The sequence below is a fragment of the Malania oleifera genome, chromosome 11 (assembly GCF_029873635.1).
Source record: "Malania oleifera isolate guangnan ecotype guangnan chromosome 11, ASM2987363v1, whole genome shotgun sequence".
NCBI classification, from domain to species: domain Eukaryota; kingdom Viridiplantae; phylum Streptophyta; class Magnoliopsida; order Santalales; family Ximeniaceae; genus Malania; species Malania oleifera.
This window is the reverse complement of record NC_080427.1, coordinates 36,955,584-36,973,000: the sequence shown is the minus strand read 5'-3', so window position 1 is coordinate 36,973,000 and position 17,417 is coordinate 36,955,584. Positions and strand designations below refer to the sequence as shown.

Sequence of the window (17,417 nt, the reverse complement as noted above, 5' to 3'; positions counted from 1 at the left end):
AAGGACAAATTATTAGATAATGAAATTATGTCACATTACTTTTAGGAGTATAGATTTCAGATCTTAAATTTAAATTTAGATGAATTTGAAAAATATGTATACAAATTTATGTTACATCTTATCAAAAACCGGTAAAAATCTAAATCTAAAACATTTCTAAACATAAGGTCATATTTTCAAATAACCAATCATGGCGAGATGCATAACCAAGTAATTTCTCCAAACAAAAGGTTGTTCTTTAAAACTAATTAAGTGCTTTCTCCTTACTCTTTCCCGAGAAAAAAAAAAAAGCACGACGAGAAATGTGTGCATGTGTGTGTATATATATATACAACCATTTCACATATAATTATTTTTACCTTTTATTATAATATTTTATCATTTGATTTTTCTTTTTGACATTTGTATTATTATTTATATGTCCGGAATGAACTTGATTTTAATAGATCGTTGTTGTTTGAAAAATACTAATCAAATAAGTTATTGATTTCAGTTTTTATGTTCTATTTTTGAGTTTCAATTTATATTTACCATATATCTTATGTGAAGAGAATTTGAATTTGAATTTGAATTTGTATAGAATTGGATAAAATGTAATATAAAATTATATTTTATGTTTAGAAAGACATTGGATTTGGATTTGTACCAATGGAGTCGGATAAAGGTGTAATATAAAATTATATTGAGATTTATCCAAACCATTCAAATTGAAATTTAAAGTTTAAAATTCATGCTCACACCATATAAATTTCAAATTTAGTTATAAGAAACAATTAAATTATGAAACAATTAAATTATCTTATTTTGCACCCCAAAAATATTGTCTCAATCAATTTATATTCTAAAATCTTCCACCATGTTAAATTTCAACAATAGCTATGCAGCAAAGCAATACCATCGTAGTATTGTGAAATAAAAGTCAAGGGTTTTTCATCCCCATAGATATTTCGGGGAAATTATTGTTTAGAAAATTTGGAATATGTGTCGTATGTATTACTTCAATTACAAAATGGATCAACAAACTAGGTCGCATTACAAAATGGGTCAACAAACTGGGTCGCTTTTGACGTTTACTTTTATGCTTCATACCAATCCAAAATTTCCCTAGTGTTGGGATAACTATAACTATACCCGACCCAAGTCAAGCAGGTCAACATTAACTTCACGTTGTGCCACCTGCAAAGAAAATTTAAACCAGCTATTAGAATTATACTTTTCAAGGGAAAAATTATAATCAATCTATACGGCAGCTCAAGAATTAAAAGTAGCATTTGGAAGTATAAATTTTAATTTTTAAAATTAAAATTATGTAAATTTAAATAAAATTTAATATTTTTATTATTTTTTATCATTACAAATTTAATTTTAATATTTGAAATTTAAGTTCTCAAATATAAAGTAAAGATATATAAATTCATAAACTCTTCTTTTCTTCCTTTTTATTGTTAAATATTATGTAAGAGTATGTTTTGAGTCTGTATGATTCTCAATATTCTATTATATTATGAATAAAAAAATATTTAAAATAAGTCTTAAAAAAATAGTATGTTATCCTAATATACACTATCATTCAAAATTATCAATACTGTGTTTGGAAGAGTTAATTTTAAATATTAAATTTAAATTTATATATATTAATTTAAATAATTCATAAGTTTGTTTGGAAGAGATTTTATATTTAGATTTTTACAGAATTCAGTCAAATTCAAATCTAATATACAAAATCCTACTCACCAAAAAGTCTTAAAATTTTTAATTTAAATTTTTTTACAAAATTATGTTTAAATTTATTTAAATTGAAATCCTTTCAAACTCCAACATTCTAAAGTATAAGATAATATTTAGGAAGATAAATTTTAAGATTTAAATTTGTGTGTGTCTGCATAATGACATACTATATTTTATTTTAAATATTCATAACTTTAAATTCAAAGTTTCAATTTCATGAGATAAAAGTGTTTGAAAACAATTTCAAAAAAATTTACTTAAATTTGTCTTATTTCAAAAAATAATTTAATATAATTTATATAAAAAAATTATTCAAATCTACACAATTTTTAAATTCTGAAAATCCATGCCCAAAGTCGAAGTTATTATAAATAGCATTACCCGGTAAATGTAAGGGTCCGTCCTTCCTCCGGCGCCAGATCTTTTGACCTCTTCCAGCTTCAACAGCCTATGGAATCACACGATCATCGTCAAAATATTAAACATCATCCATCACCGATGATCCAAGGGAGCTTCCATGCACTGATGCACGTTCATGTAACCACAGAGAGAGAGAGAGAGAGAGAGAGAGAGAGAGAGAGGTGCTACATTCTGAGAGCTTTGCTGGTGTCAGGGCTGTCGCCGAGCATTTGGCGAATCCGGACTTCAGAAGCACAGCCACAGGACAACAACCTCAAGATGGCTTCGGCTCGGCGGCGTATGTGAGCGGAGCCGACCGACTTTCTTCTCGGTTCTTCCTGATCACGTGTCGAAGCGGTAATCCAGCTTCGCGCGCTCGAAGTCCCGCTTGAACCACTCGACAAGCACGAACCCTCTGTGCTCATCGCTGACGCGCATCGGTGACTTGCTGTCCCCGGTTTCCAGCCGTAGCTCCGGCAGTTTCTTGATCGACTCTTCCGCACGACCTGCGAGATTAATTCTTAACACTAATTTTCAATCACATGTCCAAAATAATCTGAAGATCGATAGCCGAAGAGTTCTGCTTTCAAGGGCAAATTGCAAGTAGCAATCTCGTTGTTGAGATACAGATTGGATCAAACTTGAGAAATTTTTGGAAACTTGTCGGAAAATTGTGAACCAGATAAGACTGAAACTACTGAACCGAACCAAATCTGTGCAAATCTTGAAGTAAAAATAGATAATCATGGAACAGAGATCTATTGATGGCTGTATTGGGGGATTCTATACTAGTTGCACGTATCTGTCTGACTGGTTCGATCGGCAACAGTTCTCTCCTAAGATCCATATATTAACAAGCGAAATGAAAATTTCACATGCAAGTTCAACTACATGAATTCAAATTTTCAAATGCAAGAGCTCGAAGAGAAGCATAAAACATGTGAATTCCATAATCTCACTGAGATCAATATCAACATAATTACGAATTGATCCAATCCGTACTAGAGAGATTTGATACGTAGATCAGATCACCTTTGTGCTGCTATAAATGAAAACAAACTATAAATCAAAATCACTAGATTCAAAGTGCAATAAGTTAAACACAAAAGTGCGCAGAGTAACAAGCAAGTTCAGACCGCAATAGCTTAAATTCAATAAATTAAACATCATTAATAAGCATATAAAAAGTAGACAATCGATCAAAAACGGACGCTATTGATTTTAACTTCATTACGTACATGACCCCGAGCCAGTAACAACGACAATAAAATAATAATACAAACAACTCAAAATTTCAGAATGCAGACCTGAGATTGAGAAATTTGTAAGCCAAAACACAATCGGAATGAACGAAGAACAAGCATTTACAATCAAAGAACAGGCAAAAACAGAGGGATCTCATCACTCTTGAGCCAGGGTGCTGCAAAACTAGCTAGCTATAAGACAAACTCAATTCAAATTAAACCAAGCAAATAGCTAGGTTGAGGATCTGAGGTCAGATGCATATAAATTAGCACGCACGCCATTAGTTCAACTCATAGAAAGAAACTAAAAGTAAAAACTCAATCAGAAACAGAAAGAACATCAATATTTCCAGAGATATCAAAATCGATCAAAAGCACATATACAGACCAGAAGTTCAGCTGAAATTAGTCATGCCAATGACAATGAAACAGGAATGATTAATCATAAACACAAAAACTGAGTCACCTTGAGCTTCATCTCACGACAGCGAGCGACAGCAGCATTAATAATCTTACGTTTATGCACCTGAAACTGCTCACGGGACCGATCACCATTTGACAAATACGAAGAACAGGACTTCAAATCACCTAAAACTGAGCTCTCTTTGTTTTTGTAGTTGCCGCCGGGATCAGAGCAGAAACTGCAGAGCAAGTTCAGAAACACACAGATTGATCATAATGTGGGTCAGAGAACAGACTGAAATCGAAATCGCAATTTGAATGCGGATATATTTACTTTGGCGGAGACAGAAAGCGTGGTTCATTGGTGGAGAGCAGAAGAAGAGCGGATGCTGCAGTGCGCTCCAGCGGACATGGAAATGGTGACATGCTCTCTGCGCCGCTCAGAAAAGGCGGGTCCATTCAAATTATTTGAATTTTCGCTTCTTCTTCTTCTGCTCTCCCTCCCTCCCTCCCTCCGTATAACGGTTTTTTGGTTTCCTGGAATGGGACATGCTTCCTGTGCTTTAATAGTTCGTTCCGTCAGAAGGGAGACTAGGATGACTGCAGCATGCGCGAATGAGAATCTGCCGCGTGTAGTTTCGTATTTCCGTGCATGCTCATGATTGGGCTGTTCTCTAGGTTTAAGTGACAGCAAAGTACGGGTGGAACTGGTTGAGTTGCAAACTTACAGTTCTATATTTTTGGCCAAATTTGTCATAACAAAATTGATTAATTTTTTAAATTAAAAACTATAATTCAATCAAAATTCTCTCATCCCTAACTTGCTAATTAAACCTGAGCCTCCTTTTGAAAACAAGTGAACCCAATTAAGACTGTCAATATTAAGCTTGTGAGGATGGATTTTGAGATTTTAATTTAAATCATTTGAATTTGTTAGATAAAATGTAGTATAAAATTGTATGAATTTTTTTACAAATTCACATAAATCTAAATCCAAATCATAAAAATCAAGTTTCAAAATACTACATTAAGTTTAGTGCTATGTGCGTGTGGACCATCATTTGGATACTAAGATATAAGATGAATATTTGATTGAAATTATTTTTTATGGCCTTGTCGAACTTGACGAGGAACGCACACAAGTTCAAGATAAGGCATCATGCTTAATCTTTACACTACTACTATGCATGATGAGTAAGAGCCTTTTCTAGCAAACTTCGTCTACAATAAATCTCATCCTACCACATAAATATGAAATAGGGAATTATTTTTGCCCTTTTGAATGAAGTTCTATATCTATAAATGACCTATTGTCGACGCCAAATTCTGTTCGGGGGAGTGACGAAGAGCGATTGACTGTCCCCAAACGAAAAAGAAAGGGAGTTTTGGTGAAATAAAACTCCGTAAAAAGTTTGTGAAAACTAAATTTAGAGTTTAGGAGTACGTTTGCGCACAAGGAAGGTGATCAACCCGTCATTGTCGTGATGATCAGCCTCTAAGCACCCTTAATGACACCCATTCACAAAATGGTTACCACAATTATATATGTGTTGCCTTCAAATAGAAAATAAAAAGGAAATAAGAGGGAAAAGACCCCCTTTTGGTCATTCGGTGATAAAATTATTGTCCAAACACTCCAACACGACTTTCAGAAGCCCAGAGCATTACTCTAAAAGGAGGGTGACCTCGATCTAAACCCTAAGTTTCGAAGAAAATATGATTATGATGGTGATGGTGATTGACGAAAAGAAAATTGTTGGTTTTAAGAAATGTCAAACTTGTATTACCAGTCGGGAAAATCAAAGTTTTAGAAAAAGAGATCGAGCTTGTTAACTGGTATTTGACAAAGAGTGAGTTTGGAAATGAGAGAGTTTGAAATGAAATGTGATGAAATGCATGAATTTTGAAAAAACTAAGGTTTCATCAACGACCTCATTGAAAATCGAGAAAATACTGCAAAAACACATATTTTGAGATTTTTGTGAAAATATATATGAAAAAAAAAATTGTCACCAAATGGACTACACATAGTTTGTTTGGTCTAATTATGTTGGTTGGAGTTCTAATTCTTTTCAAATCATATGATTCTCCAATGTTGAGACTCCAGTCATGCCTAGGGATAAAGAAGAGAAAAGAACTATACAGGAGAACTCCCCCTTATTATCCTATCATCAACTAAAAATAGACTGTGGGAACTATGTAACAACCTCATATTTTTTATATTTTCAAATATTTTCTATTTTTTTTATTTTCAATAAAAGTCACACTAGTGCACACATTGAAACACAAGTACATGTAAAAAACACACACATACATACAAGCACACGCGTGCGTGCGCGCACACACACATGTATATATATCATACAAGCATATTATGTTTTACATATACCCTATATATACCGAGTAGACCACATACACACATATCCAATGCACACACGTGCACATATATGTATACATATATTAATACACACAACATACATAAATACATATATACTAACACATACTATATACACATAAATAAATATTCTCATATAGTTATACACACACACACACACACACACACATATATATATATATGTATACACACAGACACATACACACGCACACATATATGTATATATTCATTAATACACATAATTATATAAACTGTAATAACCTGAACCAAGAAAATAAAAGAAAAGAGAAAGGGAAAGAAAATAGGGAAATTAGTTTGGCACAAGACCAAACTGTTGATGATTTCAAGGTGTCTTAGAAAAACCGTCAACAGTTACAACTATAGAGAGCAGTATAAGTGCCAAATCGTCGACGATTTTGCAAAGCCCAAAAAAACCGTCGACAGTTTCCTTGTAGGCTGAGTTACTAAAGGGCTAAGTAACATAAATTTTTCATAACTCTCACATTCTCTCTGTTTCTCCACTTAGGGTTTTTGGGTACTCCCTCTCTCTCTCATATCTTTCTCTCCTAAGCCTCTCAGATCACTCATGAGTGCTCCTTGATCCTCTCTTCCTTCTCTCAGCATGTAGGTCGTCGATCTTCGGTAGTTTCAAGCGGCTAGTTTTCGTGGTTTCAAAGGTTTTGGGCAGTTTCTTCGGAAATAGGTAAGGGGATTAGGTTATGTTAGTTATTTTTTAAATAAGAACTGATTAAATTGGAGCATGTGGTTAGAGAAACAGTATATATGATTTTTTGAACGAATCAAGTTTATGAAAATGGTCGTTTTGACTTTTATATGTTTTTGGGGAAAACCAACGTGAATGGGTTGAACATCTCTTATTTTTAGTAAAAATATATAGTTTGAGTTAAATTAAACATTGGAGATACTCGTACCCCTATTTTTAGCAACTATGTTTCTCAAACAGTTTATTATATTTATGATTTATCAGATAAAAAAAATTGTGCGGCATGAGAACAATTTAAAATGGTATAAATGAACAGAATGTTTAAACAGATATGATATAGTATGATATTACGGCTATAAGCCGAGATGTGATATGTGTAACGACCTCGACCCGCCACATGGGCCCGGAGTGCTACTTTAGTGACGTCAGTGTACCTATACCTTATTCATCAAATATAAAACACACATACGCAGCTGAAATAAAAAATAAAATCCTCAAAATACATTACCAGAGTTCTAACTATCTTTATATACAAACATATCCATTTTCACATAATTACATCCCATAAAACTAAACAAAAATAAAATCTCTATCTACACACTACCTACATAAAATTTACACCACTAGCTTGTCTCCTCTAGCCTACTAAACCCGATTTCTAGGATTCCCTAAAAAGATAGTTTGTAAAGTAGGGGTGAGACACAATTCAAGAAGGGAAAGACTAAATTAATGTCAGTGCGAGGCCAACATGCATTTAGTGTATAGAAATTAACTAGTTCACTACATAGATAAACACATCTATGAAAACATTCTTAATTTACACTCACACACACAATTAGCCGAGGATAGGGAAGATTACCCGCCCATACAAGTAGTTTCCCTCTGCTCTAATACCATTACTGCTACTAGGGCACTCTCCTTTCTTAGCAAACCCTCGAAATTATCTTATTAATTATTCGTATTCACATAAATTAACAGATATGCATGTAAGACACTACCTGTGACAAACAAGTCATTTACTTCCCCAATGGCACGGGTTGTGTGGCCCAAAGGCTAGACTAAGCCTGGGTGATCAACCCAAACAAAGTAAAAAAAAAACAACATCCTCTGCAAACACATCTGCAGGCATCCACAACAAAGCTGCAGGTCCGACGCCCTTACTTCAACTTCACGTAGGTAGTCAGCTGGACCCCCTACACTTCTATCCAGAACAGTGTGGGTGCACATGGTCTAACTAGCAAAGGTACCGTGCTCACATTACACTGGTCCCTAGGGTTCCTAAAGCATATCATGCAAATTAGATAATAGAAATCACCGTTTAAAACATTAATTCACATATATTTCCTATTATTCCAAAAACCTGGCCACTGGCCACAAAATACAATCCAGCATATAGCCATCAATTACAAATCGGCTCTCGGCCGTCAAATAATTATCCTGACCCTTGACCAATCAAACAATACCTGGCCACTGGCCATTAGTTCAAACTCCCGCATTTAATAAACAGTTATAATATTTTCACAAGCATTTCCAGTATTTCTCAAACACTTCAGTATTTCACAAACAATTCAATATTTCAAAATCCAAAATCTAGATATACAATAATTCATACAAATTAAATCATCTACCACATGATTTAATATATCCATATAAACAAATAAGCTTTCCACTATTTAGTTTATTCAAAAATATCATACCATATATCATAGGTTTGTAAAATCCATTTCGAATGGTTGATTTTCGAAATAACCTTTAAATTCTTAAATACGTAAATAAATAAAAAACAATCTAATCAGTTCATATATAATAAAATTCTGACTTAACTTAATCCCCTTACCTGATTCTTGAAAAAGCCCGCTAACACCCCGGCCTACGCCCCACGGTGTTCAAAATTCTTGAAACCCTAAAATTCAAACTTCACTACATTACTCATCACAATCCCTGGAGTAACTTTTCCTAAAATTCCCCTAGGCTCTAAATACCCTAAATAGCCTAATAAAGCCTAAATTATTAAAATTACCCCCGATTTAGGATTGGTACCCTGGAGCTCCAATTCGAAAACCCACTCCAGTTAGATTGTAGAGAATCTCCCCACGAATCTCCTAAAAATTTATGTTCATTAATTGGGCTTATGGTTTAAGAGAAATTGAGTAAGTTTGAGAATTGACCTTATCTCAGGAGATATGCCTACGCTGCTCCCACGACAGATCCGCTCAAGTAGAAGTGTCGATGACGGCGAGTAGAGCCCAACGGTATTTTTGGATTTTTGATCGGCAGAATATCAGAGACGAGATGGAGGAGAGTAAGAGAGAGGAGATGGAGGAGGAGGTAAGGCGCTCTCTCAGGGCTTTTCTTTATCCTGAAGGATTTTGAGATCCTTCAGGTTCTTATATATGTATATATATATATCATTATAATATTATATTATATTATATTACATTATTTAATTAATAATAATTATTAATTAATTATTTATTTATTTATTTATTTAAAATTTTAATTTTATTATTTTATTTAATTTTTATTTTTATTTTTAAAATTTTTTAATTTAATTTAATTTTTTTAAATTTTTGTATGATCACTACATTCTCTTTTCCTTACAAAAATTTCGTACTCGAAATTTGTTAACTATTATCAATCACATTCTTAATTCATTACACCTGTCTACAGAAGAGTTAGTAGCCACCCACATAGCAGCCCCGTCTCACGTTTATTAACTACCCTCACTTATAGTGGATGAATACTCTGACGACCTATTTAATTTTCACATTTTTTTCATATAATAAAATCAATATAACAAAACTCGGCAGATCATAATCCACCTGAACCCGTGGGTACCAAAGATACATTAAAAACACAACACAGAAGCCTAAGTAACAGGAAACATACAATCATATACATCTCATTATACCATACATCACAATACCAGAGTTACAACAATCACCCAAAAGATATCTTAGGGTCATCCCACAAAATACATTCGACCCTATCAAAACACTTACCCTTCTGGAAGGGCAGATCAACCGTACAAGATCAGCGGGGCTTTAACCGCTCTCCTATTAGGGGCTCCTGAAATGTTTATAAAATTTTGGAGTGAGACACCTCTCAGTAAGGGAAATAAACTAATACTAGTGTGTGGCAACATGAGTATTCCGTATTATACATATATCATATAGAACATATTTAGTAAACTGTGACGACCTGCTTAATTTCCTTTTTTTTTATAATAATAAAATCAATATCACAAATACCAGCTCAGCAGATCACAATCCACCTAAACCCGTGGGTACAAGGGATACATCAGCACATATAATGGAAGCCTAGGCAGCAGGAAACATACAATCATACACATCTCAATATACCATACATCACAATATACTAGAGTTACTACAATCACTGTATATATATATACACAACACTCAACCCAAAAAGATGTGTTAGGGCCATTTCCACAAAATCGATCAGACCCTATCAAAATACTTACCCTTCTGGAAGGGCAGCTCTACCATACTAGACCAGCGAGGCTTTACCTGCTCTCCTATTAGGGGCCCTTTAAAAGTTTATAACATTCGGGGTGAGACACCTCTCAGTAAGGGAAATAAACTAATACTAGTGTGTGGCAACATGAGTATTTCATGTTATACATTTATCATACAGAACATATTCAGTAACTGTTTTGTCAAATATGAGAAAACATATATATCATCAAAATATGGTAGAACATACTGCATTTTCATAAACATATTTCATCTCATATAATAATAATAACACAAAAACATTTCTAGTAGGTTAGCTGGCTGTTGTCATGTATTACCCCCACATGACTAGGTTGTGTGGCCCGAAGGCGAGACCTGACAATGGTTGGCCAACCACTGCCAAGTCAAAAGTACAGTCTATAAGTCTGATGGGTCTGCCTGACTTAGTCCGTACACCAGGGGCGCTCACACACTTCTTAAAAATCACATCGACATCCAATCTCACACCACTCTGTACAACGGCGTTAACACAAATATCATGATCATGAAGACCATGGACACATAGCAACGGTACCGTGCAAGTGCTAGCCTAGACCAAGCCAACTAGGTTCTGATATCATATAACATATACTGAAACTGTGATACATGGATATCTCATATCATTAATTATCAGTTCAATCATATCATTTTGTATATATATGTATATCATGAAAATCATTGGCCAATACACCAGTATTTCACATTTTACCATAGCTTGGCTCGTACACCGGCAAATCATAGCACAGCCCGTACGCTGGCAAATCACATCCATAGCTCAGCCCGTACACCAGCAAATTATAGCACAACCCGTACGCTGGCAAATCACATCCATAGTTCGGCCCGTACGCCAGCAAATCATATACATAGCTCAGCCCGTACGCCGATTTTCCATTATAAAAATCCATATCATAATCACATTTCCAGAAAACAGTATTTCATAACATTTTATACTCATGCCACACTAATAGATTTTTCATATATTAAACATATCATCATTTTCAACGGTGTTTTCTCAAATATAAATCATATATCTGAACATATTTACTTTCCTGAAATCAAGTGCTATATATACATACATTTCCTTAAAAAAAAACTAGCTTAGTTTATCCCCTTACCTGATTCCTGAAAACTAAAATGCTACACTAATTAAACCATTACATGTACCTGCAAAATAAATACTACTTACATTTTACCAAATCAAACTTCTTGGAATAGATGCGGATACTTCTGCCTCATTTGCTCCTCGGATTCCCAAGAAGCCTTTTCAATGGTATGATTCCTCCACAAAACTTTCACTTGAGGAATCTCCTTGTTATGTAACTCCTGTACTTTCCTATCCAGAATCTGTACCGGTACCTCCTCATACACTAGTGAATCACTAAGCTCTAATTTATCATAACTGATGATATAAGAAGGATCTGGGACGTATTTCCTCAACATGGCAATATGGAATACGTCGTGGATCCTGAACAACACAAGTGGCAAAGCTAGCCTGTAAGCTACCGGCCCTACTTTATCTAGAATCTCAAATGGACTGATAAACCTAGGACTAAGTTTACCCTTTTTCTCAAATCGCATAACCCCTTTCAATGGAGCTATCTTCAAAAACACGTGATTTCCCACGTCAAATTTCAAATTCCTGCGGTGATTATCAGCATAACTTTTCTATCGGCTCTGAGCTGCACTGATCTTGTCTCTAATAAGCCGAACCTTATCACACGCTTGCTGTACAAGCTCTGGCCCCACTACTCTTCGCTCACCCACTTCATCCTAAAATAAAGGAGAACGACATCTCTTACCGTATAAAACCTCAAACGGTGCCATGTTAATGTTGGACTGGTAACTGTTATTATACGCAAACTCTACTAGTAGCATGAACTGAGTCCAACTACCCCCAAAATACAATACACACGCACGGAGCATATCCTCTAATGTTTGTATCGTCCTCTCAGTCTGCCCGTCTAACTGAGGATGGAATGTCGTGCTGAAAGATAGCTAAGACCTTAAAGCTTCCTGCAGACTCTTCTAAAAATGTGATGTAAAACGCGGGTCTCGATCTGACACAATCGATATCGGCACCCCATGAGAACGAACTATCTCCTGAATGTAGATCTGCGCTAAATGGTTAAGGGAGTAGATGATCTTAATAGGTATAAAGTGGGCAGTCTTAGTCAAACGGTCAACAATCACCCAAATGGTATTCTGGCCATGTAATGTCATCGGCAGTCATGACATGAAGTCCATAGATATATGATCTCACTTCCACTCTAGGATAAATAATGGCTGCAACTGCCCTGCCGGCCTCTGGTGCTCAACCTTTACCTTCTAGCACGTCAAACACTAGGCTACATACTCGGCGATCTCTCTCTTCATACCACTCCACCAATACGACTCTCGCAGATCTCTATACATCTTCGTACTACTGGGATGAACTATATACAAAGATCTGTGAGCCTCCTCTAAAATAGTCTTTCTTATCTCTGTATCAGAAGGAACACATAATCTGGTATGGAATCGCAAAGCTCCGTCATCTGTAATACTAAATTCCTCCCCCCGACCACTCTGTAGTCTGTCTATCACTTTTACTAATTTTAGGTCTTCCTTCTGGGCGACTTTAATTCTCTTCTGCGGAGTAGGTTATACTACTAGGTTGGCAATACACACTAGAGGATCACTCTCTACCAACTCTATGTTGAGTCTCTTTAGATCCATTATGATCAGATACTGGATCTCCATAGCCGTCAACACTGGTTCCCTAGATTTCCTGCTCAACGCATCAGCTACCATGTTTGATTTCCCTAGGTGATAACTGATGGTACAATCAAAATCCTTAATCAGCTCCAATCACCTTCTCTACCTCATATTCAGTTCCTTCTACGTGAATAAATATTTTAAGCTCTTGTGGTCGGAGAAAATCTCACACTACTTGCCGTACAGGTAATGTCTCCAAATTTTCAATGTGTGTACCACTGCAGCCAATTCAAGATCATGTGTAGGGTAATTCTTTTCATATTCTTTCAACTGCTTGGATGCACACACCACTATCCTGCCATGCTGCATCAATACACAACCAAGTCCCTTCAATGACGCATCACTGTAAATGAAATACCCCTCACCCCCCTGATGAGATAACCAATACTGGTGTTGTGACTAATCTTTGTTTCAGTTCTTGAAAACTTTGCTCACAGCTATCGTCCCACTCAAATCTGACATTTTTCCTCGTCAATTGTGTCAAAGGTCCTGACAAAGCTGAGAATCTCTCAACGAAATGACGGTAATAGCCAGCTAGCCCCAAGAAGCTCCTTATCTCCTAGAAATTTCTCGGTCTAGACCAATTCACTATCGCTTCAATCTTACTAGGATCCATAGAAATACCGTCTCTAGATACAACATGCCCCAAGAACACGACTTTCTCGAGCCACAATTCACATTTACTGAACTTGGCGTACAACTTCTCTTCCTAAAGTGTCTGCAAAACCTGCCTCAAGTGTGTCTCATGCTCCTCATAGCTCCTCGAATAGACCAGTACATCATCAATAAAAACAACAACAAACTGGTCTAGGTATTGGTAGAAGACTCTATTCATTAAGTCCATAAATACCGCATAAGCATTTGTCAAACCAAATGGCATAACAAGAAACTCGTAATGCCCGTACCTATTTCTGAAGGCCGTCTTTGAGATGTCTTCTGCTTTCACCTTGACCTGATGGTAGCCGAATCTGAGGTCAATCTTCAAATACACCTGTGTACCCTGGAGCTGTTCAAACAAATCGTCAATACGGGGTAGAGGATACTTGTTCTTGATTGTCACTTTATTAATCTCCCTATAGTCTATACACATCCTCAAAGTCCCGTCTTTCTTCTTTACAAATAAAATTGGAGCTCCCCAGGGAGATACACTGGGTCGTATGAAGCCCTTATCAAGTAGATCTTGCAACTGATTCTTCAATTCTGCCAATTCTACTAGCGCCATTCGATAAGGTACTTTAGAAATTGGCGCTGTACCGGAAGGTAGATCAATAGGGAAATCTACCTTACGATCGGGTGGCAAACCTAGTAACTCATCTGGGAAAACATCTGTAAACTCCTTTACTACAGGTGTGCTAGTAAGTTTCAATTCATTCTCTAACATATCCTGTACAACAACCACAAACCTCAGACACCCACTCAGTAGTAGTATTTTGGCCTAAATAGCTAAAACTAGCTGAGGCGAGGATTGCACTTGCTACCCTATGAACTTGAATTCTGCTTCCCCTGGAGATCTGAATATCACTTCTCGTGCTCGGCAATATATGTTGGCAAAATTAGCTGCTAGCCAATCCATGCCAAATATAACATCAAACTCGTGCACGTCTAGCACTATCAGATCAATAGACAAAATCTTCCCTTGAATATCAACTGGATAACCTCGGAGCACCCTACTACACCTCACTGCTAACCCAGTCGGTGTAAATACTAACAATTCAACATCTAATGATTGTATTTCAGCCCCACATAATTTAACACAACCCGAAGACACGAACAAGTGTGTAGCTCCTGAATCAAACAATGCAATAACTTTAAAAGAAAGCATAATAACCATACCTGTCACCACGTCACCTGATGCCTCAGCCTCACCTAGCGTCAGAGTAAACACCTTGGCTGGAGCTATATTCCTCTGCTGGTCCCCACGTGGCGCTTGATAACCTCCTCGGTATGGTCTGGGAGTTGGAACTGCATCCGGTGGGGTAGGGCACCGCACCATGTGCCTCGATCTACCACAACGATAGCACACCACACCACACCACCAGCTCGACACTCTCCCAGTGTCTCCTACAACTAGTCTGACAGATTGGAGTACTCTGCCCTACCTACACCTCGGGTCCTCCCGTCTCCTGTCTCCGCCCTCTACCATAGTTTCCTCTCCTCCACTTACCCGGTCTATGACCCTGCTGGTAGCCGGTAGATGCATATCTCTTCCTCTATCCCTGCTCCTCTGCATCATAACGCTCACCAATCTCTACGAAGGCCGCCCTGTCGACCAACTCAGCTAAGTCCTGGATCCGCAGCACCACCACCTGCTTGAATATACTTTGCCTCAAGCCTCTCTTAAACTACCTCACCTTCTTTACTTCATCAGGAAAAATATACAAGGCAAAACGAGAGAGCTCGATGAAACGTGTTGCGTACTGTTGGACGGATAGCTGTCCCTGCTTCAGACTTAGGAACTCTTCTACCTTAGCCTCCTTGACAGTAGCTAGAAAATACCTATCAAAGAACAAATCTTTAAACCGATCTCATGTCATGGCTATCAGAGTCACCCTCTGTTGCTCTAATAGTCTCACTGCAGTCCACCACCACTCGACCTCTCCTGTTAGTCTATAGGTGGCAAAGAAGACCCTCTATTCTTCAGTACACTGCAATACAACCAAGATTTTCTCAATCTCCTACATCCAATTCTCAGTGGCTACCGGATCAACTCCACCTGAGAACGCCAGAGGATTCATCTTCGTAAACTTCTCTATGGTGCACCCATGGCCTGCAAATGGACCACTCTACTCCCTCGAGCTCCTAGCGATCTCAACCATAACCTACTGAGCTACACTACGTAATACCGCATCAGAGTCGGTCCCAGCTGCACCTGATGGTCCTACTCCATCACTGCCACTCGCATGTGCACTATTTCCTCCTGGATCCATCCTGAAAACAACAAGCGCAACTCAGAAATCCTATTCTTATATTTTACCCATCTATCATCACCACTTATCTCAACATTTCCAACTCATTTATAATCCCCAGTCCTGCATTCTAGGAATACAACCCGACAATAGCTTACTATGGTTTTCCTGAAATCGTCACCCTAGGAAAAATACAAAAATTACCACGGACGTCCTGCCTCTAGACTGTAGAACAACACCTCAAATCATTTCCTAAACTCTAGTATTGTTTCCACTGCATTCTAAAGTCTACAGAACATAGCAACCTAGGCTCTGATACCAAACTGTGACGACTTGCTTAATTTTCATATTTTTTTTATAATAATAAAATCAATATCACAAATCCCATCTCAGCAGATCCCAATCCACCTGGACCAGTGGGTACCAGGGATACATCAGCACACATAACAGAAGCCTAGGAAGCAGGAAACATACAATCATACACATCTCAATATACCATACATCACAATATACTAGAGTTACTACAATCACTGTATATATATATACACAACACTCAACCCAAAAAGATGTGTTAGGGTTATTTCCACAAAATCCATCAGATCCTATCAAAATACTTACCCTTCTGGAAGGGCAGCTCTACCGTACTAGACCAGTGGGGCTTTACCCGCTTTCCTATCAAGGGCTCCTGAAAAGTTTATAACATTCAGGGTGAGACACCTCTTAGTAAGGGAAATAAACTAATACTAGTGTGTGGCAACATGAGTATTTCGTGTTATACATATATTATACAGAACATATTCAGTAACTATTTTGTCAAATATGGGAAAATATATATATCATCAAAACATAGTAGAACATACTGTATTTTCATAAACATATTTCATCTCATATAATAATAATAACACAAAAACATTCCTAGTAGGTTAGCTGGCTGTTGTCATGTATTACCCCCACATGACTGGGTCGTGTGGCCTGAAGGCAGGACTTGACAATGGTTGGCCGACCATTACCAAGTCAAAAGTACAGTCTGTAAGTCTGATGGGTCTGCCTGACCTAGTCCATACACCAGGGGCGCTTACACACTTCTTAAAAACCACATCGACCATCCAATCTCACACCACTCCGTACAGCGGCATTAACACAAATATCATGATCAAGAAGACCATGGACATATAGCAACAGTACCGTGTAAGTGTTAGCTTAGACCAAGCCAACCAGGTTCTGATATCATATAACATATACTGAAACTGTGATACATGGATATCTCATATCATTAATTATCAGTTCAATCATATCATTTTGCATATATATATGTATATTATGAAAATCATCGGCCCGTACGCCGGTATTTCA

The 17,417-nt window shown here is 36.9% G+C and overlaps 1 protein-coding gene across 1 annotated transcript; it reads right to left on the bottom strand.

The window, feature by feature from the left end:
- Positions 1-1,056: 1,056 nt before the first annotated feature.
- Positions 1,057-4,199, bottom strand: LOC131167474 (uncharacterized). Its single transcript, XM_058126276.1, has 7 exons — positions 4,108-4,199; positions 3,838-4,012; positions 3,702-3,770; positions 3,507-3,563; positions 2,317-2,633; positions 2,110-2,176; positions 1,057-1,176 (listed from the first exon to the last, which is right to left on the bottom strand). Exons 1-7 carry the CDS (start codon positions 4,197-4,199, stop codon positions 1,126-1,128), a joined length of 828 nt encoding a protein of 275 aa, XP_057982259.1. The 3' UTR covers positions 1,057-1,125.
- Positions 4,200-17,417: the final 13,218 nt, after the last annotated feature.

Excerpts from the sequence above, each read along its gene's own strand:
- LOC131167474 (XM_058126276.1), bottom strand. The coding sequence starts at position 4,199 with ATGTCACCATTTCCATGTCCGCTGGAGCGCACTGCAGCATCCGCTCTT. Across the intron at positions 2,634-3,506 it reads AGATCCCTCTGTTTTTGCCT|GTCGTGCGGAAGAGTCGATC; the intron begins GTTCTTTGATTG and ends TTAATCTCGCAG. Across the intron at positions 1,177-2,109 it reads CGGACCCTTACATTTACCGG|GTGGCACAACGTGAAGTTAA; the intron begins GTAATGCTATTT and ends TTTTCTTTGCAG.